This window comes from Theobroma cacao, chromosome 10 (assembly GCF_053813885.1).
Source record: "Theobroma cacao isolate CCN51 chromosome 10, ASM5381388v1, whole genome shotgun sequence".
NCBI classification, from domain to species: domain Eukaryota; kingdom Viridiplantae; phylum Streptophyta; class Magnoliopsida; order Malvales; family Malvaceae; genus Theobroma; species Theobroma cacao.
The window spans coordinates 5,197,549-5,219,617 of NC_142648.1; the positions used below are offsets into that span (position 1 = coordinate 5,197,549).

Genomic DNA, 22,069 nt, shown 5'->3' on the forward strand with positions numbered 1-22,069 from the left:
CCAAAAGTAATTTCTTTCCTTGGTCTTTTACTCTTTCTCAAACTATCATTTTGTATTTCAAAATCATTTTTACTGAAATGTGCATGATAAATTGTGTTAATTCTCAATGGAAAATTATGCTAAAAAAATTTAGTATTTTTTATTTCAACAATTGTATTATTATCAAGAACATCATTTTTTAATACAAGAAATTTATATGTAGCATTATGTTCTGTATAACCAATAAATATGCAATCAAATGTCGTAGAGCTAATTTTTCTTTTCTTAAAATCAAGAAGCATAACCTTAACAAAACACCCCCACACTTTTAAATATTTTAAGTTAGGAGAATAACCTTTTCACAATTCATAAGGTGTCTTCCTAGTTTTCTTATAAGGAATTCTATTTTGAATATGACATGTAGATAATATGGCTTCACTCCACAAATTTTCATATGCATTAGAACTAACAAGCATAGAATTCATCATTTCTTTTAATGTTATATTTTTTTTAAGTTACACCATTTGATTCAGGGGAATATGAAAGACTAATTTCATGAATTATTCATTCTTTTTTACATTTATTATTAATCGGTATATATTCACCCTCTCTATCTAATCTAACTCTTTTTATCTTTTAATTTAGTTGATTTTCTATCTCAGCTTTATACTTAAAAAATATGTTAAAGACTTCATCTTTATGCCTAAGTAAATAAACTTTAGTAAATATAGAGTAGCCGTCAATAAATGTAACATAATATTGCTTACTACCTCTAGTTATAGTTTGTTTCAAATCTCCTAAATCAGTATGAATTAAACTTAACAATTTAAATTCTCTATTTACTAAAATACAAGTTTTCTTAGTCAATTTTGTTTTTAGCACATATTATACATTTACTAAATTATGCATTTTTAATACTAAAAATTAAACCTAGTGATTGCTTTTTTTTAATATAAGGAATGCTAACATGTCCTAATCTACCATGCCGTAAATCAATTATGTCCATCATGTAAGTAGAAAAACTAGCAATTTTATTCATAACATTTGCAATGTTAAATACAAAAAGTCTATGATTACAATATCCCTTACCCACAAACACATTATTTTTTGTCATTACGATCTTGTCAAATTCGAATGACACTTTCACTCCAACTTTGTCTAATAAAGCCGTAGAAACTAGGTTTGCCCTTATAGTAGGAACATGTAGAATATCATTCAGAGCTAGGGTCTTGCTAGATGTGAGCTTGAAAAGGAATTTTCCTCTACCAAGAATTGTAGCAATTTGAGAATCATCAAGATATATTATCTTTTCTCATTCCCTTATTAGAGTATAAAGGGTAAAGGCATTTTTGTTTTCATAAATATGCTTGGTGGCACCTAAGTCTACCACTCATTCTTTCACACTAGTCACCATATTGGCCTGAGAAATGGCCATAATAATTATGTTATTGGATTCATTTGACTCAACCAAGTTGACTCTTGGATTAGCAGATTCGTTGTTTTCCATTGCTCTTTTCATGCATTGTGAAGGTGGAATGAGTATTTTTGGGTTTATAATTAGGTTTTTTATTATTGTACCTTTGTTGACAATGTTAGATTTTGTTTTACACTAGATTGACAATGTTTACAACGGTGGAAGCATTAATGATAGGAATGACAACGACGACAACATTATAGGTGTGAGAATCCATTATCTTTAAGATTGTTGGAAAAATGCCAAAGCACATAAATAATTTAAAAAAGTCCGAGGTGTGGAAAATTATCTTTGATTATCCTTGAAGATAATTTCTACCTTTTTTAAGTATTAAACTCGGTGCAAAAGGATTGTAGGGGTTATCCCCAAGATTCAACAGACTCTTTCTGATTAGTTTGCATGCATTATCAAGGATACTAGGAACAACAAAAATAAAATTAGAAAAGACGCAGCAAGAGCAGGAAAGTAAAGAAGAGGAAGGCAGAGAGAGTGGAAAATAAAGAAATGCAAACTAATAAGGGATATTATGAACAATAAAAATAAAATCAGAAAAGACCCAGCAAAAGCAGGAAAGTAAAGAAGAGAAAGGCAAAGGAACCAGAAAATAAAGAAAAGCAATAACTGAGAGGTGCGTTTTGAGCTAAGGTAGAGGTTGGTATTTATTGGCTGAGAGTTGAATTGAACGTTGCACCAAATCAGGGGATTCAAAATTAAATTGAAGTGAACGTTGCACCAAATCAAGAGAGTTATAAAATTTCAGTTAGCAAGTAGGTAGAGTTTGAGATTGTTTCAACTAGAATGAGTCAAAGGTTGAGAAAATATAAATCCAAGGTACAAAAAGTTCATTCGGACCTAACCCATCAGGGGAGTTATAAAACTCAATCAGCATGTAGGTAGAGTTTTAGAGTGTTTCAACTGGAATGGGTCAAAGGCTGAGAAAAAATAAAACTAATGTACAAAAAGTTCACTTGGGCCTAACTCATGTGTATCCTCGCATGCAGGGGGGAATTTGTATTTTTTCAAGGCGTGACCTGATCTTATGTGCATGCGAGCCTACTCTTTTTCCTTTCTGGCAACAAACCCATAATGGGTTTGCTTACTTAAAACACTTAAATTTTTTTGTACATTAGTAATGTGGGATATTGAAACATTATGAAATACCACTATATGTCCAACAAAACATTATGTACTATTAATATACGTAATGGGATAACGTGCTCATCCAATAAGTTGTTCTTTCAATAAAGAATTTGCATCATGAACATGTTTTTCTATAAAGATCGAGTTCTCTCTAAATTAGCTACTCTCATTTATTTAATAAGCAATTCCTACCAATTGTTTCTAGGAAAATGTTCTTACTTGGTGAATATATATATATATATAAAAGCTTGGCATTAGTAAGGGATTATAAATTCATCAAAATACTCTTTAAAAGTTTTTCCTAAATACTCTCTCTACTTAGCTCTTTCCATCATATTTTCCATCATGCTTTGTCATTATGCCTCATTTACTTGTTCTTTAATTTGTATTCTTCACCTCTAGTTAGAAAGCACTTAACACTTTAAGGATTACTTTGATCTTCCTCTTTGTCGTTTTTAGAGCATCTCACTTGTTGCAACACTTTCACTCCCTTTACCTAAAGAATCCTTTATTATTGGTGCATATAGGGTTTAGATGGAATTTAAGGAACTAGTAAACTTGAGTTCGAGGTGAGCCTTTTAATAGGTGCTATTTTTAAGACTTATTTCGCCCTTGCCATTTGGTATGCAAAAAAGGATTTATGTGAATAGCCTTAGGGAGACAATTAAGCTAACGTTTAACTTTGTCTTTGCACTTTACAAGAGTAGATCGTTAAATACATATGAGGGTTTGCAAAGTTGTTCAGCTTTAAAGCTTACATTTTGTAGTAAGTAGATTATAAGGAATTTAGATTCCTTTGATAGATGATGGAAACTTAAGTGTTTATATTTATGTGTAGAACATAACACTTTTATTGCTTTTTTGAAATTTCTGCTCTTTGTCTTGTTTGTTTTTGGTTTAATGTGTCAAGATAGTTGGCAACAAGCCTTTTATATAAGCTTGCAAATGTCTCTTCTTCAAGGACATAACCCTTTCATCAAGGCACTACTTTGTTAAAAATACATCTTTACATTTTGCAATATACAACCTTTGGATAAGGGTATTGTTTTAATAATCACTTCATGAAATGACAACCATTTATTCTACAAAACATAATCTTTGAGCTATAATTTGAAAAAATAACTTTTCATATTTAAACTTTTGAGTTGTGGTATTTTTTCAATTTGTCTCATAATCTTTAGATTTAGAGATGTTTTTCTAACATATCATTTTACCAAAAGACATAACCATTCACATGAAAAACCTATTTACAATCCAATAGTCACACTATGTCACTTTATGTGACATAACCTTAAGTTAAGATAACTTTTCATTATGTGATATAACTTTTGATTTTGAAAATACACCAACATCAATCGAATAAAAAAAATATAAGAAAGGAGTTTATTGGATGGAAAAAAGTTATCTTGTTGTACAACTCAAAACATGATTAAATCTTTCCTTATCCGTAAAAAAATATAATCATGAAAATCATAGTTATTCTAAAATTTTGTTCTTTTTTTATTATTGGAACTAAATCCAATTAAATGCAAAACCATTTCCACCTTTATATTCTTTTCTATTTATTCCATATGAATTAAAGAATCTTTTTACAAAAGTGGTAGACTTTGGAAAAAGAAGAAACAAAAGTGAGTAGTTGTGGAAAAAAAATTGGTACTAACTGAATTTGAATGTCACTAGATGGAGAAAAGGACAAAAGAAAATAAAGAGCATTAAGCATACAAAGTAGTAGTTGATATTGAAAAGAAAGAAAGGATTACAATGGAAGGAAGAGCAAGAAAGCTACTCCATAAAATACATTTTAATTTTATGCATGTTCAAAAGAACAAACCAATCAAAACAAAATATTACCACCTACCATCACCCAACTACCTACCCAAAGCAAAAAACTCTCATTCTTGAGAATGGTAGCACAACCACAAGCCCAAGGATTCTATCCTATTAGCCTTGTCTTTGACTTGTCTTAAAAAAAATATTAGTTCTGAAAGATTTCCTTCAAATATGGTCTTTTTTCTTAAAAAGATTAATGTTTCTAGCTTACATATCTTTCTTTCTTTTTTCTCTTTTAATAAAGCAACTGTCTATTTTGGTAAAAGTGTATATTCTAATAACTTATAAGAAATTCTCATAATGAGCAATGCTATAATCTAATATAAATATATAAAAAAACAAAACCTCCATGAGAAAGGAGATAGTTATATGTAAATTGCACATGATATGTGGATAGTCTAATTTAGTGTTACATATTTTTATATTAATGTATATGATTTGAGTTAATACACCTTTAATTTTTTTAAAAAATATATATTTTTTGACTAAATTAATTACATTTATTTCCTTCTAAATATATCCATTGTTATTACCTTATATGGAGTAAGAATAATCGTGATTGTTAGTATAAATTGTAATTAATATCTCATAAAGACTTTCAAATTCATATAGTTACATTTTGATATTTTAACATGTAAATTTCTTGTCTAAATCTTTTAACTAAAAGTAATGTTTATGAGACAGATCGTTTTACAAACTTTTTTTTTTCTAATTATGGACCGAAAAAATGAATCTGAAAGTTGGAAGAAGTTGCATTGACATTCATTATTCAGTATCCAATAAAACAATGCCACGTGGAGAGATGCAGCTAAGCATATGTCACTTGATTAATAAAAAATAAAAAACCCTCACGTTTTAAACTCGCGAAGGACTAAAATGGAAAAGAAAATATCTTTTCTCAGTCTCAAGTCTCTACAGTAAATAAATACTTAAAAAATGGGGACGAGAAATTGAAAATCCCGTGCAGAGATAAAGAAAAAGAGAAAATCTCTCTTGTCTCCGCGTTCTGCCCTGTGTTTTGTTTGTGTTCACTCTCTTTGACGGGAACTCCAGTCCATTTGCCGCAAAACTGAACAACAGAAATAAAAAAGCAAAGGATAAAAAGATAAAACTTTGGAGAGAGAGAGAGAAAGGGGAGAAAACCCATCTCTTTGGAGCTAAGAAGTATAAGAAGAAACAGAGCAAAAACAGAGCAAGAGAACAGAGTGGAGAGATAGTCAAAGAAAAGAGAAAGATGGGCATTTTGAGAGAAGATGTTATAGTGATCAGTCCAGCTGAGAAGGAAGAGGATTCCACTGTGATATCAGTGAATTGCCCGGATAAGACTGGGTTGGGCTGTGATTTGTGTAGGATTATTTTGCTTTTTGGCTTAAGCATTGCTAGAGGAGGTAAGCTTCAATCAACTCTTTTCTTTTTTGCGTTTTTTTTTTTTGTTTGTTTTGGAGTTGTAGCCAAATAATAATAATAATAATAATGGGTCATTGTGATTTTCTTTTTTTTTTTTTCACTTTTTTTTAAAATCCTCATAGGAAGTTATAACTGGTTGAACATTAGTCCTTTGGTTTTTTTTTTGGTAATTCTTTTGGGGATATGAACAGAGAATCAAATTGGTTACTATTTATTTGGTTTAATATATAGATATCTTCACTTTATTTAGCAAGCAAAATCACTTGATTGATCATGTTCCTTATGATATATCCGATTCATTTACTTTTACTCTATTATTATTATTATTATCCTTTTTCAATTTTCTCCTTTTTCTTTGATGATAGTACAAAGAATTCTGGAAGTGTAAGTCAATTAGTGATTGCATTTTTTTTTTTTTTTGTGGATAAGATTTTTCAACAGATGGGAAATGGTGCTACGTAGTGCTTTGGGTGGTTGGGAAAACAAACACAAGGTGGGATTTGTTGGAAAAAAGGCTATTGGAAGTTTGTCCATCCTATTTTTCGACATCTGGAATCGACTATTACCAGCCTGCGAACCAGCAGCCGAAGCCATTGGATGTGTTTCTTCTAAAGTTTTGGTGTTCTTGTTATAGAAAAGGCCTATTAAATGGTGAACTTTCTTCTCTTCAAATTTAATCTTTTAGAGAAAATGTGATGCTAGATTGGCAATCGGTTAGCCATCTCTCATTCAATTGTTATACTGTTTTTCATTTTCAAATTATCATGAGACTTGGATATTGTTTTGCCTAATTGCTTAAGATTTAAAGTGAGGTTTTGTCCTCTCTTTTAGGTGCATGATAGCGCAGAAGGATTTTGCAGCTAATCCAGCTGTGCTGCAATTAAGAAAAATAACTTTATTAAATTGAGTTGGATAACTTTTGAAATTGTTTATTAACTGGAAATATGTTCATGAGAATCAAATACCTTTGGGAAGGACTTTTTTCCTTTTTTTTAATGTTTTATTTTGCCTTGGGACTAAGATTTTAGGGGTTAAATTAAGTGTTATTCAAGGTGTTAGAAAAGCCAAAGGCATGGAAAAAAATGAGAATTGCATGAGTTCTGATGAATAGGTATTAAAAAGTAAAACTTTTGTATGAATTTTGTCTGGATTGGAGGAGAGAACGGAAAAGTAGGAGAAGAATTTTAAGTTACTTTATTTGGAGCATTATGGAATTTAGAACTGTCTTGTGAAAGGAAATTGGAGCCATTCTTAAAGTACAAGCATTGTTAGAAGGAAAACAGGTATCAAAAAATACATGTGAGCATTTTTAGAAGGACATCACTTATCAAAAAGACACGTGAGCTTTTTTTTTTTTTTTTGAAGGGAAACAGGTTTTACAATTAACTCTTCTGTAAAACAAGCAGCCTCTCAAATGAAAACATTATGAGTATCTACATTACCAAGTCTTTTCTTCTTAATGAACTACCCATCATAGCCAAGTAATTTGTTTTCCCTTTAAAGCAAGGAGGTTCATAAAGACAACACATCTCCTCTACCATCTGCTGTTAGGTTTTTTTTTTTTTTCTTTTAAGTTTATTTTAAATAAGTCAATTGCTGTACTTGTTTAATTGCTTATGCTTGCCGCTCCATGACAAAGTGTGGTTGTTGCTTTTTGAGATTCATTAAGAGTTCTCTTTTGTTTATGGTAATTGGTTCCCATGTCTTTCAGTTTAATATCAATTTGCGTTTTCTGTTTTGATAGATGTAACTCTGGTCCTTTTTGAGCTGGAGCTTACAATAAAGAAAGTGAAGGTATCCACTACTCCAGATGGAAAAGTGATGGACCTCTTTTTTATCACTGATACCAGGTTTGTCAATGTTGAGAACTTTTGTTTAACTTGAAAGCTGGAGTTGATCTTCTTTTTCACTGTTGCTCAGTTCTTTTAGACCTGTTTGATTGTTTAGTACATATAGGCCAACATGAGTAAAGTTTTTGGAATATTAAGAGTGTGAATTTTTTCACAATGGATTCTCCACAACCAGCATCGGCTGACCTGAAGATGAAGTATTACGGAAAATGGCATGTGCTTTGCATGTGGAAGAGGGGAAGGCTGTTAAGGTTAACATAGTGGATCTGGCGTAGAAAAAATTTAACCTGTTTTGGTATAAATTTTCACTGAGATAAGGTAATCAGGAAATTACACTGAGACTCAATGGCATATGTAGAGTAGTCCTTTGTTTTATCAACATATGCCATTATTATTTCCCACCAAAATATCATACTATTATTTTGCAGCTGCTTCAGATAGGTTCTGAAAGAAAATTTTTGGAGTCAGTATACTATTGTGCTAATCCTTTTGTTAAAATAAGCGAATGATAGGATGCACCATTGCTCCAAGAATTTCCTTTATAATCTGACTGGATCATGAAACTGCTAGGTTTTCCAGTTTCTATGCAGTCCCTCAGAATTTTAAGAGTATAGCAACATAATTGGAATTAGAATTTGGATTAATTTAAGTATAATTAAACTCTAGTTGCCTTTCCTTGTGAATCATTGCTTTTCACTTAAACACAACAGCTAACTGATCTCTTCAAAGGGAATGTTCTACTTCTACTAGTTTCTAAAATGATGTGATTTCTTAAGAGAGCAGATATGCTATGTTTTTAAAGTGATGTTTGTTGAGTGGGGGTTTTCTAAAAGGAGACACATCAGAGCACTGTATATGGTTTCACCACTGCTTTATAACCCTGAGGTTGTCATATGACTGTATCCCTTAGTTATACTTGATCTTTTTCTGTTAAATTTGATGGAACATTTCACAGCCCATTACATATGATCCTTAAATTGATGATTTTTTGAAGTGTTAGAAAAAAGAAGTTTGATTCTTAATTAGTATTTTGGACCTCCATGTAGGACTTTTGAGATAATAAAAAAAATTCCCTTTTATGTAATTTATCTGACTTTAAGAGGAAAATAATTTATATCAAATCGAAGAGAGAGAACCTCTTTGCCAAGCACATTGTGATGGAGTGTGAGTGTGTTTTAATATTAAAAAAGAAAAGAAGGTTGTGGAAACTTGTGCCATTATGTTAATTTTCTGGGGCAATGCATGTTTTTGCTGTTTCTTGATATATATTTATGTGTGTGTGCTTGGTGTTGCAGGCGTTTGTGTATATTATAACACAAAAATTTAACATAGCTCCAAGCACATGCTATATGTGAGAGAGCAAGAGAGAGGGGAGGAGGTTATTAATATGTTTGTATAACTTAGATTTTCCCCCTTTTTTTTTATAATTTAGGGAACTTCTCCATACGAAAGAACGACAGGGTCAAACAATTCTTCACTTGAAAGCTGCACTAGGTGATATATTGGAAAGTTGTGAGATTGAATCAGTTGGCCCAGAAATAACTGCTTGTGCACAAGGCACTTCATTTCTTCCTTCTGCAATCACAGAAGACATGTTCAGTTTAGAGCTGCCTGCACGATATCCTGGTGGGTTACTTGCTTCAAACCCCATATCAATTACTGTGGACAACACCCTTAGTCCCTCCCACACACTTATTCAAGTCCTCTGCCAGGACCACAAAGGTCTAATATATGATATCATGAGAACCCTAAAGGACTATAATATCCAGGTACATATCTTAAACTATTAACTTTTTTATTGAATGGGTTTTTTTTTTTTGCATTAATGTAGAGTGCTTTGTATTTGCTTGCCATGGTTAAATCAGAAGAAGGAAATTCATGATATTTAAATGGTCCATTCCTCCCAATTTTGACAGTTTGTGCTTTAAAATTGCATAATATCTTCTGAAACTCTGAGTGTCTGAGAAGCAAAGAACTTGGTCATAAAGAGTTTTGTCATAACTGCAAAAGGTTCCACAACTATGACGCTTGGATTCTCTCCCAGATTGCCTTCCTATACATGCTCCATTTACAAATTAATTTTTCCATATCAGGTTTCTTATGGACGATTCTTTGCAAAGCAAAATGGTGGATGTGAGATGGACTTGTTCATTGTGCAAGCTGATGGCAAGAAAATTGTTGACCGCAATAAGCAAAATGCATTATGCTCTCGTCTGAGGATGGAACTATGGCGTCCTCTCAGACTGGCTGTGGTGAGCCGGGGCCCGGACACTGAATTGCTGGTGGCAAACCCTGTTGAGTTGTCTGGCAGAGGCCGGCCTCTTGTTTTTCATGACATTACCCTTGCTCTTAAGAATCTTAACACCCAGATCTTTTCGGTATTAACCACTATCCATTAATGAGTGTCATAAAAGAATGCTGTTTCCAGGTTCTAATCGCAATTCCGTTTTAACTTTTGGTTTTCTCAGGTTGAGATAGGAAGACACATGATCCATGACCGCGAATGGGAAGTATATAGGATCCTACTTGATGAAGGAGATGGTTATCCTGTGCCAAGGAATAAGATCGAGGAGGGTGTGAGGAAAATATTAATGGGTTGGGAATAGAGTGAGGTAACTAAATCTGCCTGGGCGCCTTAAGATCTTCACGGTCACTGTACAGCACATGTTTTTTAGTCTTGTTGAGTCTCTGCTACAAGCTAGGTACTGACTAGATACGAATTGTAAATTGTAAAGTTGCCTTAAAAGAAATGAAAAAAAAATGTTTTCCTTCCAAAAAAAGGGAAAGAAAGATGATAAAGATGTTTCGGTTTTCCCCACGCTGCATTGCCTATGAAGCAATCACTGAGCAGTTAAAGCTTCCGGGTTTAGTTTGTGTCGAGCGTAACTGCACTTCCTTAGAGAATCACCTGATGAGCACTTTGAACAGACATGGAGCATCCAAACTAGCGTAGAAGGAAGTACCGGGCTGTGCCCAAGTCATTTCAAGTCAACATAATCTTAACCTGCTCCATAATAAATTAGAATAAACTCAAGAAAAATGATTAGGTGCAATGGTTATTCAAGATTAGTAACGAAGTCAGGGTTTTGTGTTTGATTAAATTTATGTAAAGCTAAAATTATAAATGTATTAAAAAATAAAAATATATTATAAAAATTTAAAATTTTTGACAAGTAAGGTCTTATTAAACCTTTCGAGATCGACAATTATTGTTTTTTTATTGAAACATTTGACTCAATTGTAATAGTAAAAACAAATATCGCTTTCGTCGTTATTTTAAAGGTGAACCGTAACAGTCAAAATTTAAAAACTTAAAATTTTATTTTAAAAATTTAAAATTTCGAGGTGAAAGAGAGTTTATTTTTTATTATTTTATTTGAATTTAATAAACTTAATGAGTGACGTATTTTAAAATTTAAAATCGTATAAAATTGAGTTAAAATTTCGTCACGTGATAGAAGAAAAAAAAATTAAAACGTACTCGTCCTCTACATGTTGAAAAAAAAACCCAAGTCAAATTTGATGCCTTGGCAAGGTTGGGGACGTTAAACAGACTTTGAATTAGTTGAAGGGAAAATGAGAAGAGTCTTTTGTAAAGAGTTCCACGAATGAGGCAACACAAACAAAAGCATCTGTATTTCTCCCTTCCAAACAAATATGTATGTGGACCAAAATCCAAACTTCCCCCACGTGGCCTCTTACCAGGGCCAACCTCCTTACTTCCTCGGTCGTTACCTTCCTTCTTTTCCGTTTGGGTCCCACTTTCCCTCCAATCAGAGAGGAGATCCCTCCGAATCTTCTCCTTTCTCCTTGCCAGTTACCCTCCCATATCTTCTTTCTTCTTCTCCTGTTTCCTCCCTCCAGCTTGTAAAACGAAAAGAAGAGCCACAGAGAAAAGTATACTTTAAAAAAGAAAAAGGGAAATGAGAGCTTTGAATTCGAGATTTGTTCTAATTGACATCACCAACAACGCCACGTCATGGCACCAACGCCAAAAGCATTCCCACTTCATTACGAGGACTCGTGGAGCTCATCGAAGAGCAGCTGCGGCATCTATAAAGCAATCTCAGCCGTCGGTTCTCCGGACCCCACAAATCCGGAAACCGTCTGAACGGACCACGTTCTCGAATGGGTCGTCTTTGGATTACCCGAACCCGGCTTCGGCTTCGACTTCGACTTCGACTTCCCGGGTGGAGGCCCCTACGGAGCTGGAGCTGTTCCTCGAAATGTTGCCGTTGAGGATGAGGAGAGAGCTTTGTGGGCATGAAGAGATTGGGGAGTTGATTGAGGTGGTTTTGGATTTGGGGAGGAAGCCTCTCGCTAGGTTTCCTTCTGGAGATTGGGTTATTTCGGAACAGCCTGTTAAGCATGAAGATTTAAGGCATGCAATATCTAAGGTAATTTTAATGGGTGGTTACTCTTGGTTTCTGTTATGCTACAAATTGTGTTGTTGTTGCAAGTTTAAATGTTTATGCATAGGAAGATTGAGACCATGAACGTATTTTAGTATAGTTAATGAACTGGGTCATCCTCTTTTACAGTTTTCCTTTATTTATTCATTTGTTTAGGCGCAGGGTGGAACCAGACAGCATCTACCATCTTTTCAGTATAGTTTACTTTTCTGATATAGTTTTGTTTAGCTTTACTCTGTTATGAACAGGTAGAGATCCAGTCACTTTTTCTGTATGTTGCAAACATGGTCAGCATCTTTTGTATGATGATAACAAAATTGGTATATAAATATTAATGGTATCTTTAACTGTTGGAACTGGGATTCTTGTGGGTGGCGGGATTGAATGAGTTCTTTTTAAAGTGAGGTTGCTTCTTTTGGCAAGTAAATGAAGTGAAGTGAAGTTCCTCATTTTGTTCTAGGTTGGTGACTTTTCGGATGACAATCGTTCGGGTATCGATAGATCTTTACATCGCATAAGTGCTATTAGAAACCGTAAATTGCAAATAATTGGCCTCACTTGTCGGGTGGGTCGCGCTGTGTCTGGAAGTGCTGAGATTACACGGGACTTGGTTGAGGGAGGAGGTTCCATCTTGGTCATAGGTCCCCCTGGAGTTGGTAAAACAACCTTAATCAGGTACTTACCTATGTAATGTTTTAAAAATCAATCTACTGAGCTGAAGTTCCTCTCAAGCCTTCTCCATTGCTCAATATCATATGTTGTGTAAACAATTATTGTGGAATGTTCTCTTCAGACTTTAAAAGAATATTAATTTTAAATTTTCATGAAAACATGTCTTCTTCTTTTGCTTAGGTTTACAATGTGTTAAGATGAGATAACTCCTCTCTTAATACTATTTTGTTTTATTTATTTTCTATTTTGACTGTGGATTCAATTTAAAGTCTTTTAATCTTAATATTGTCTTATCTTGCATCACTATAACCGACTAGTTGAGTTTCCTGAAAGTTCTTGAAAGTAGTTTATTGGGCTCAATCCTTTCTGTTATCCCATTATGAGATTTTACATAAAAACTCAACTAGCTCTAAAAACTATGTAAGTTTTATTTGGTACAGGATTTGGGTATCTGAAGAATCTTTCTTTTTGCAGAGAAATAGCTAGAATGTTGGCAGATGAACACATGAAACGTGTTGTGATTGTAGATACATCAAATGAGATTGGAGGTGATGGAGATGTCCCCCATGACGGAATAGGGCGTGCAAGGAGAATGCAAGTTCCAAATGTTAACATGCAACATAATGTGAGTGGTGATGTGTGGCTTTACCCATTGCTATACATCAAAATGCCTTAAGCTTGGGGCAATTGTTTTCATTAAGTATAATTGTTGTTGGGTTCAACTACCTTGCAGGTTATGATTGAGGCAGTCGAGAATCATATGCCCGAAACCATCATAATCGATGAAATTGGTACAGAGCTTGAAGCATTAGCTGCCAGCACTATTGCTCAACGAGGAGTTCAGCTGGTTGGAACAGCCCATGGCATGACTATTGACAACATAATAAAGAACCCTTCTCTACAGATCCTTGTTGGTGGCATTGAGGTGCAAAGCAACTCCTTTTGTCTTCACTTTGTATCACTCATATGGATTTCAGTATACTTCCAGTGGGATTACTTTGCCTTTTGGATTTATCACTTAGGTTATTTTACATTGTTTGTCCTAGTCTGTTTATTGGGTAACATATTGTAGGGAAATTTATGGAACAAGTAAATTTGACGTAGATAGGTAAAATTCACCCAGTTTATGCCATTTTACAGAAGGTTTCATTAGATTACAAGTCATTTTTTCATTTGAAAACAGAGTGTGACTCTGGGTGATGAGGAAGCAAGGAAGAGGAAAGTGCAAAAGACAATTCTTGAAAGGAAGGGCCCACCGACTTTTACATGCGCTGTTGAGTTGATATCTAGGACTGAGTGTCGTGTTCATCATAGACTAGATGCCACAGTGGATGCTATACTGGCTGGTAGAGTATACTAACATTATTTCTTTAGAAGCCTTCTTTGCACCTACTGTTTTTGAATTAAAATTTTTATATAAGCAGATATCTTAAATAGAAACATTTGTGGTTGCCAGGAAAATCTGCTTTATTCGAAATCCGTCAGATGGAGGCTGAAGCTAATGTTTCTCTCAAGTCAACTCTAATGCCTAAAATTGACCATCTTGAACAGTCTGACTTTCCTGTTAATAAAGAAAAATCTGCTCAAGTAGATTTTGATGATGAAGATGAAGACAGTCTTCCTAAATTTATTAAGAAACAAAGACTTAATCAATCTGTTAGCAAAAGGATCTCACCGATATGCGTTTACACTTACAAGGTGAAGGACACAAGTTTTAAATTCCATACTTCTTTTTCATACTTTTTTCACTCTGTATCTTAATTTGAGGCCACAATGAAAAAAATTGGTTGGGGGGAAATGGATTAAAGGGAAAAGGAAATTAGATACTTGGAGAAATACTTGATCTAAATTTATAAGTAGTATTGGAACTTTTCCCAAAAAAAGAAAGGATCATGATTCGTGTTTTATTGGATAGCACTCTATAGAATATTGGAGGTGGGATTGATAAGCTTGATGAAATGTGTTACCCTTCTGCCCTTTACAAGAACTTCAAAGAACTTTTCAGTAATTCCCCTGAAGCAACAGGGAGCTTTATTATAACTGATGTGCAAGGCAGTGCTAATATCATTTTTGTTGGTTGGTTGTGCCCTTTAGATCTTGGAAGCTGATCTCTTACAAGTAGCAGCAGTAATGGGGCTTGAAGATGAAATAGATGTCACTGATGACATTGGGATGGCGGATGCAATTTTAGCATCTGCTTCTGAAATAAAGCAGAATCCATGGATTCGTGGAATAGCAAAGTTCCACAAGTTGCCAATGTTTGTCATTAAGGTATCCTGATAACTATGTTCACAAAATATCATGCTAAAAAAGCCAATTTCACATTTATTTTCTTTTTTTCATGTTTATTTTCTTTTTCCTGCTTCAATCTTTTATGGTGATGTGTAATGTAATCATAAAAGAAAAAAAAAAGAAACATTCTGCTCCTGAAGATGTGTTTAATTGATATAAGTTTGCTTTTCTGGAATTGCAGTCGAATACCATGGCACAAATGGTCAAGGCAGTGCGCATGATTCTTGAAAGGGAATCATATGGCTCAAGATTAGAACATCCTAACAAAAATTCTTTTGATATTGAGATTGAAGATGATGCACCAAAAAGGAAACCCACCTTGGAAGAGATTGATGCCTTAGAGGTGCAATATCGTTCCCTTGTTCTATTTGTTCATTAGAGTTCCAATATTTTTCAATTATTCTTGAATACTTGTTGGTGAAAATGCATATTTATTGAAATCAGCGCTAAACTACTAATGCTAGTGATTATCATTGATAAGTGATACTTCTATCGTAATTTATAGTGATGCTGCAACTTTCTAATGCCGGAAAATTTTGAAACGCTGTGCTTGTCATGCTCAATCAAATAATTTCCACTTAAACATCATCCAACTAACTTCCAATCTACTCTTCATGAATTTCTTGTTAATTGACATCTCTCTCTTTTATTCATATAAATTTTCTTGTAGGAGGTTCGTCTGGCAATCGAGTATATTGTAATTCCTGGTGGTGAACCTGTGGAGCTTCTCCCTAGACGTTCTGAAATAATTGCCCGCCAACTTGAGCTTGTCAAAAGCTATCAATTGGCTGCAGAAAACTCAGGTACTGAGCTTAATCCCAGGTTGCAGATTCTTCCCCAGAGATTGAACAAAAAGCTGTCATCTAAATCCCTCAAAAGTACTACAACTGTAGAAAATGAAACTGGCTTGAAGCCTCAAACCGATAGCAGTGGAGGAACAAGTGTAACGAGGCTGCCCCTCCTGCCTGAATAATTTGGCAAAAGTCTCCAACTGTAACATATTTCAATCATTGATTGATACATGTACCAATTCTTGTACAGTTATGTAAATTATGTATCTCATTGTATAATTACTTTTATCTTTTATATAATGCCATTTATTATCATTTCTTTCTCAATGAAACTGTGAATCATAACCTACTAGTATATATTAAAAAATTATTATTTTATTTTAACGGAACAATAAATAAGTTTACTTTAAATAAGTTCTTACGAGATTTAAAAAACAATTTTATAAATAGATAATAAATGAGTTGGTTTGTGATCATTAACAAACTTAACACATGTATGTGCAAACTCGGCTCTTTTATGAAACAAATCTTAAATTTAATTGAAATTGATCGGTTTATCTTATTTAATGAACATAAATGAGTTTAACTCGAAATTGGTTATTATTATTTGATGAACATACTGGTTTAGTTACCATAATCTACTAATTTAAATAACAGATTAGCTAAAAATATGTTTAAAGCATGAATTGAAACATTATTTTTAGTGGATAAAAAATAAGATTACTTTCAAATTTAAGCTGTTTTTTTGGTAAAAAATTCCCTTTATTTCAAATACTTCTCTTTTCAAATTCCTTTTACGGTGGGCCAGTCCAGACATAGAGGCCCAATCTTCTGCTAACAAGTATTGTACCTTAAGGCCCATTTCAAGAACGTACAACACCAACGTAGCCAAAGACATTCACGTGCCTAACTACTAGGGTTTCTCATAAAAATCTCCCAAAATAATTAAAAAAAAAGAAATCACAATTTCAGTGCAACCCCAAAGCTAACAGAGGGGAGGTAAACCAAAAGAAAAATTTTTTTTCTGGGAAAGTGAAGATTTTCTTCTCAGAAAATAATCTAAGGCTTTATTTTTATTAATCTTTTTGCTTTTTTTTCTTTAATTTTGCAGGTCTTTAAACGAGGAAAAGGGAAATTATATGTGAGGGATGGCGGGGAAGGAAGAGAACCGAATATTTGTAGGAGGATTATCATGGGATGTCACGGAACGACAGCTTGAGCATGCGTTTAGTCGCTTTGGCAAAATCCTTGAATCTCAGGTATCCTTCTTTTTTAAAAAAATAAAGTGTTTTTTGTTTTGCCTTATGTTTGGTTGCCTTGAAAATTGAAGAGCATTTGGTGAGAAAATAACATGTTTTTGCAGTTTGTGGGAAAATGGTTTGTTGAATTTGCTGTCATTTAGGTAGGATGTTGTAGTTATTATTTTATAACGGGCTTTTGTCATTCAGAATCATAGTAGTATAATTTCAAAATTCCAGTTTTGGGTCTACAATTTTGAGTGGTTTTTTGTGTGTTTCTTCTTCTCAAGTAGGTCACTTGCAGTGAATTACTGAATTTGCGAGTGATCTCTTTGACTGCTGTTTTTGTCTAGTGAAAAAGTAAGTGGCTGTAGTTGTTGCACGTAAAAAGAAAATCAAGAAATTTTGGTTTTGTTCATCTAATTGTTTAAATGCATGTAAAAAAGTATGCGTGGAATACTCTGTATCTTCTTCTTTTTTTGTTTGAATTTCATCTCAGAAGAAACCCTTGTTTGTAATTGTTTAAGCTTGTATTGTTCTATAGTGGTGTTATATAAACTTGAGCCCTGGATATGTTTTACAAAGCTAAAGATTTTTCACAGTAATGTGTTTCATAAGGATATACCTTTCAAATACTTAACAACGTGTGAGCAGGCAAAAACTCACTCCACTATTTTATCTAGATTTATTTGACTTGAAAACTTTCACTAGCACAAGATTTTAAAAACCATTTGAACTTTACACTTGTCCTTTTCCAAACTTGGTTATTTGAATATTATTCCTGGATTTAATCCGAAGCATTAAAAAGATTATTTTTTAAATAATGAATGGCAAAATACTGGGCCAGATCATTAGGAAGTGAAACCTATATTGAGACACTATTGACATTTGTTTGACAATATCTTGTAATTTTTCTGTGTTTAAGAATGATATGTTGCCTATTTTTCTGGATGGTGGTTATTATGTCAAATTCTCCATTATACTTTAATCATGCCACCATAACAAGTGTATTATCTATGCCATCATAACTGCTTGTATACATCAATGGTCAAACCTTTTCTACTAGCTTATGTGATATTGGGTTATAAATAATATGTTTGGTTTGCTTTTGTTTCTCTTTTCTTCATCATATTAATTTTCCTTACTTGTTTCTTGTCTTGTTGAAATGCTGGTAAAAACGTTTTGACATGCTGTGGATGGGTTTTTTAAGAAGTGTTTTTGGTCAGACTGACTGCATCAAGTTGTTGAAGTGCATAGTCATCTCTGTTTCTAATGTTCAAGCGCACAGCATTCATTTACATTTAAGGGGAATGGTTCACGGAAGGGAGCTGAAGTTAAAACTGATTCTTTTAAATTATGTTATGGAGAAAGAGTTTTATTTGGATTAAAGGATCTTTGGCTGAAGCCGCAAGCCATGTTTTTTACTTTATTTGTGATATTTTCTTTTCTCATGCTTGAAATTTGGTGAGCCTAAAATGATTATTGAGACTGCCTAAAGAAAATTCCTTGTTTCTTAAGTGGCTGCTTTTGCTAAAGCATCTAAATGAAGATTTCGTGGAGTTGGTCTCTGAAAAATTTACTGCAAGACTAACGTCCTTGTTCATCATGGAAACAAATGAGTAATGATCGGTGTCAATTTGCCTTCCAAGAGGACCCAGAGGGTTGTCAAGATAAATTTTACTTTTGTAGGGTATATGAAGCATTTGTAGACATTTCTTAGTCGTGAAGTACTTGAGGCACCTTACATTATACAAATCTCGTGTGCCTGACCTTTTTAGTTATGGAGTGTCCTTGTGTGCCAACTTTGTCTCTACTCGCTAGCATAAAGTTTTCTGGGCCATTATTTTTCAAATGATGGCAAAGATGCAAAACAATTGCGTGTATTCTCATGCACGATTATGCTGTTTTTCTTGAGGCCAAAGTTATGTGCTTTTGGATGGGATTGACATCCTTGTTTCTGCTGATGTGGTGAGCCTGAGGTCCAAGATCCAGTTTTTCGGCCTAATTTTGTCAAGGTTTCTCTTTTGATTTGCTTTGAATTTCTCAATTGATTCAGTTTAGAAATGCAGTCAGTGCTGGATTAGTAGTGAACATGTTCAGGATAAGTTTCACCATTTCCTTTGGAGTATTGATGCAGTTGTGTTAATCTTTCCTCTTGTCTAACATTGCAAACTAGTTAAAGTGAATTTCAGATCACTCTAAGACTAATCCATGAATATCCGTATAGTGAACTCAAATTTTACTTTTTCATGCTTGGACCATATTCATTGAATCGATTAGCAAACCCCAATTAGTTGTTTTTTGGCTCTTGCCTCTGATGGAAGCCTCAGGAACTAGAAATTGTTTTTAATGTGAGATCCAACCATGTTCGTTTACTAGCACTGCATCTGTATGGAAGATAATAGATTCTGCACTCCTCTGTAGCACTAAGTTGGGTGCTTATAGCATTGCCGTGACTGCATTATCTCCTTCAGAATTGATAACAAGAGCTTTTTCCAAGTCATCTGCTTGTGCAACCCAAACTGCTGAAGTTGTAAGATATTGCACTCAGTATATGTGGCCGCCAGCTGAACCAGCTTTTAGATTTCTTATCCTAAGCTGATGGCATGTGGATATGAGAAGTACCCTCTTTTATGGTAGCTTATGTTTGCAAGTATAATCTAACTTCATCAGGGTATGCATGTTTTCAACAAGTCGTGGTTGATGAGCGGGATGATTGTTTCTTGATTTTGATCAGTTCTGCTACTATGACCATCTCTGGTAGATCCTTTTTGGTCTCCCTGCTGACTGGATTAGCCAATCCTAGAAGCAGCTAGTTTTTGGGCTTGGTTTCCAAATTGAAGAAAACTTTTGATGAGGCCTGATGATGGTGTATCTGCTTCTTGTTTCAATTATAGATTGCAGAAAAACCAGTTGATATGGGAAATTTTTTGGCTTGGAAAAGATTGATTTTGGCCGAACATGGAAACCTTATTGTCTATTGTTTGTTAACACTTACCAGTGGGAATGTAACCGTCTTTGAAAGAAATACTAGCACTGATTACTGGTTTAATCAGGATGTCCAGTTTGTATCATAAAGAGAGGAAGAGAGAAAAAGAAAGAACACCATTTGTTTGACTGTATGGGGATTATGATAACGTATCCATAAACTGTTATGTCAGATTCTTTGGGAAATGAGATCAGGTCAGAGTTCTCCTAGTTTATCAGATCAGAAAAAGGAAAAATGTGCAGTATCTTCTGTTTTGTTTTATGAATCTTTGCAATATCAAACACATATCGATGCCTTACTCACTATAACAAGGAGAAAGTAAGTTATGTTTCATTCTTTTTTTCCCTACTTTTAGTACTATTTGTGCAGACCATGGTTTTGAAGTCCATTTATTTCATTTAAATAGTTGAAGTTGGTTAATTTTTACTTTAAATGTATTTTGTTTTAATGAATATTACAATTTACCAGATAACACCATTGCACCCCCTCACCCCCCCTTTTTTTTTTCCTTTTAAAATTTAATTTGAAGACTGTCTGGTGCTATAAGTGATAGAGGCATGATAGTTCATGCACATTATTGACTAGAGCTATGTTCTTCAAATTTATTAAATGTCTCAAGCTGTGTAGCATGATTTCGTCAAAAGCTTTAAGACTTTTGTTCTACCACTAATAATCTCATCTTTAGAGTATTCTATGCATGTTATTTTCTTCTATCCTTTAGTGTACAATTAAGGCGTGTTACTGATTTGTTTCTTCTATGATAAAATGCTAATATATGCTGTGTAGTATACATGTACTCTTTCTTGCTTTACATTTTCTCTGTTGTTTGCCATTAGCTTCTTGTGTCTGTATCTGTGTAGATCATGTTGGAAAGAGATACAAGACGTCCACGTGGATTTGGATTTATTACATTTGCAGATCGTCGGTCCATGGATGAAGCTATCAGGGAGATGCATGGACGAGAGTTTGGAGAACGCATAATCTCAGTGAACAAGGCGCAACCTAAAATGGGTGAAGATCTTGACCATGGCTATAGAGGTTACTCATCAAGTGGCAGGGGAGGCTATGCAGGTGGAGACAGGCCTGTAGGACAGGATGAATGCTTCAAATGTGGACGCTTTGGGCATTGGGCCCGAGATTGCCCCTCAGCTGGCGGTGGTGGCCGAGGTGGGAGTGGTGGCATGTTTTCTTCACGTTCAAGGTATGGAGGGGCTGATGACCGTGGTGATCGCTTCAGAGATCGTGATCGGTATGTTGATGACCGATATGATGGTGGACGCTATGGAGATAGGGACCGTTTTGACAGCAGAGATGATAGGTATGGAAGCCGCGATCGGTATATTGGTGACAGGTATAAGGTTTTACTTGATGTTAATCCAGCATGCCAGTAATTCTCTAGCCATTTTATACATCATCTTTCATTTCTCAGTTTTGTTTTCGTTTTTTTTTTTTGGGTAATCTTATTGCTGTTAGACAAATTTAACATAATCTTTGAAAGATACTTAGTATGATGTTATGACATTATATAAATCCTTATCCATAAAACCCAAATCCTATTCATGCAGAATCCATATTTGCTTTTCTTAAGACATTCTAATGTCTTCTGTGAACAATGCAGGTATCCCCCGAGTGGAGACCGATTTGGTGATCGTTATGGTGGTTCAGATCATTTTCCTCAAAATGGTTATGGCAAAGAGAGAGCCTTCCGTGATGTTGCTTCAAGAAGTGGTGATAGGTATGGAAGTGGAGGGCCAGCACGCAATGATGGAAGAAGCTACAGGAACAGGGGTGGTCCTTATGATCGTCCTGGCAGGGGAGGACGCCCTTCTTCCTTTGACCGCTATTAAGTGTTCTCAGTATACTCTTTGAACGTTTAGGTCTGAACTGTACGCTAGGAACTCTTTTTGTCTATCAATCATGTAGGATTGCTTGAACTTCGGTGAATAGCAGGATTGACGTATGCAATGTTACTTAATTGGAGAACCTGTTCACTTA

General features: G+C 34.2%; 3 protein-coding genes across 5 annotated transcripts; all 3 read left to right on the plus strand.

Annotated features, from left to right (window-relative positions):
- The first annotated feature begins 5,426 nt into the window (after positions 1 to 5,426).
- LOC18586511 (ACT domain-containing protein ACR10-like) lies at positions 5,427 to 10,498 on the plus strand. The gene is made up of 6 exons (XM_007009953.3): positions 5,427 to 5,811; positions 6,260 to 6,481; positions 7,575 to 7,680; positions 9,113 to 9,449; positions 9,774 to 10,058; positions 10,149 to 10,498. Exons 1-6 carry the CDS (start codon positions 5,658 to 5,660, stop codon positions 10,284 to 10,286), a joined length of 1,242 nt encoding a protein of 413 aa, XP_007010015.1. The 5' UTR covers positions 5,427 to 5,657; the 3' UTR covers positions 10,287 to 10,498.
- A 946-nt stretch (positions 10,499 to 11,444) lies between these two features.
- SPD1 (P-loop containing nucleoside triphosphate hydrolases superfamily protein) lies at positions 11,445 to 16,162 on the plus strand. The gene is made up of 9 exons (XM_018129619.2): positions 11,445 to 12,077; positions 12,553 to 12,767; positions 13,239 to 13,389; positions 13,498 to 13,689; positions 13,948 to 14,110; positions 14,221 to 14,462; positions 14,859 to 15,035; positions 15,238 to 15,399; positions 15,727 to 16,162. Exons 1-9 carry the CDS (start codon positions 11,604 to 11,606, stop codon positions 16,027 to 16,029), a joined length of 2,079 nt encoding a protein of 692 aa, XP_017985108.2. The 5' UTR covers positions 11,445 to 11,603; the 3' UTR covers positions 16,030 to 16,162.
- Positions 16,163 to 16,748: 586 nt separating this feature from the next.
- On the plus strand, positions 16,749 to 22,069 carry ATRZ-1C (RNA-binding (RRM/RBD/RNP motifs) family protein with retrovirus zinc finger-like domain-containing protein). Of its 3 annotated transcripts, none has more exons than XM_007009956.3 (4): positions 16,749 to 16,846; positions 16,959 to 17,106; positions 20,935 to 21,425; positions 21,693 to 22,069. In XM_007009956.3, exons 2-4 carry the CDS (start codon positions 16,996 to 16,998, stop codon positions 21,919 to 21,921), a joined length of 831 nt encoding a protein of 276 aa, XP_007010018.3. In that variant the 5' UTR covers positions 16,749 to 16,846; positions 16,959 to 16,995; the 3' UTR covers positions 21,922 to 22,069. The 3 variants fall into 3 exon arrangements, with proteins under 3 accessions (XP_007010018.3, XP_007010019.3, XP_017984902.2); XM_007009957.3 differs by having other exon boundaries at positions 20,935 to 21,392; XM_018129413.2 differs by lacking the exon at positions 16,749 to 16,846 and adding an exon at positions 18,296 to 20,392 and having other exon boundaries at positions 16,970 to 17,106.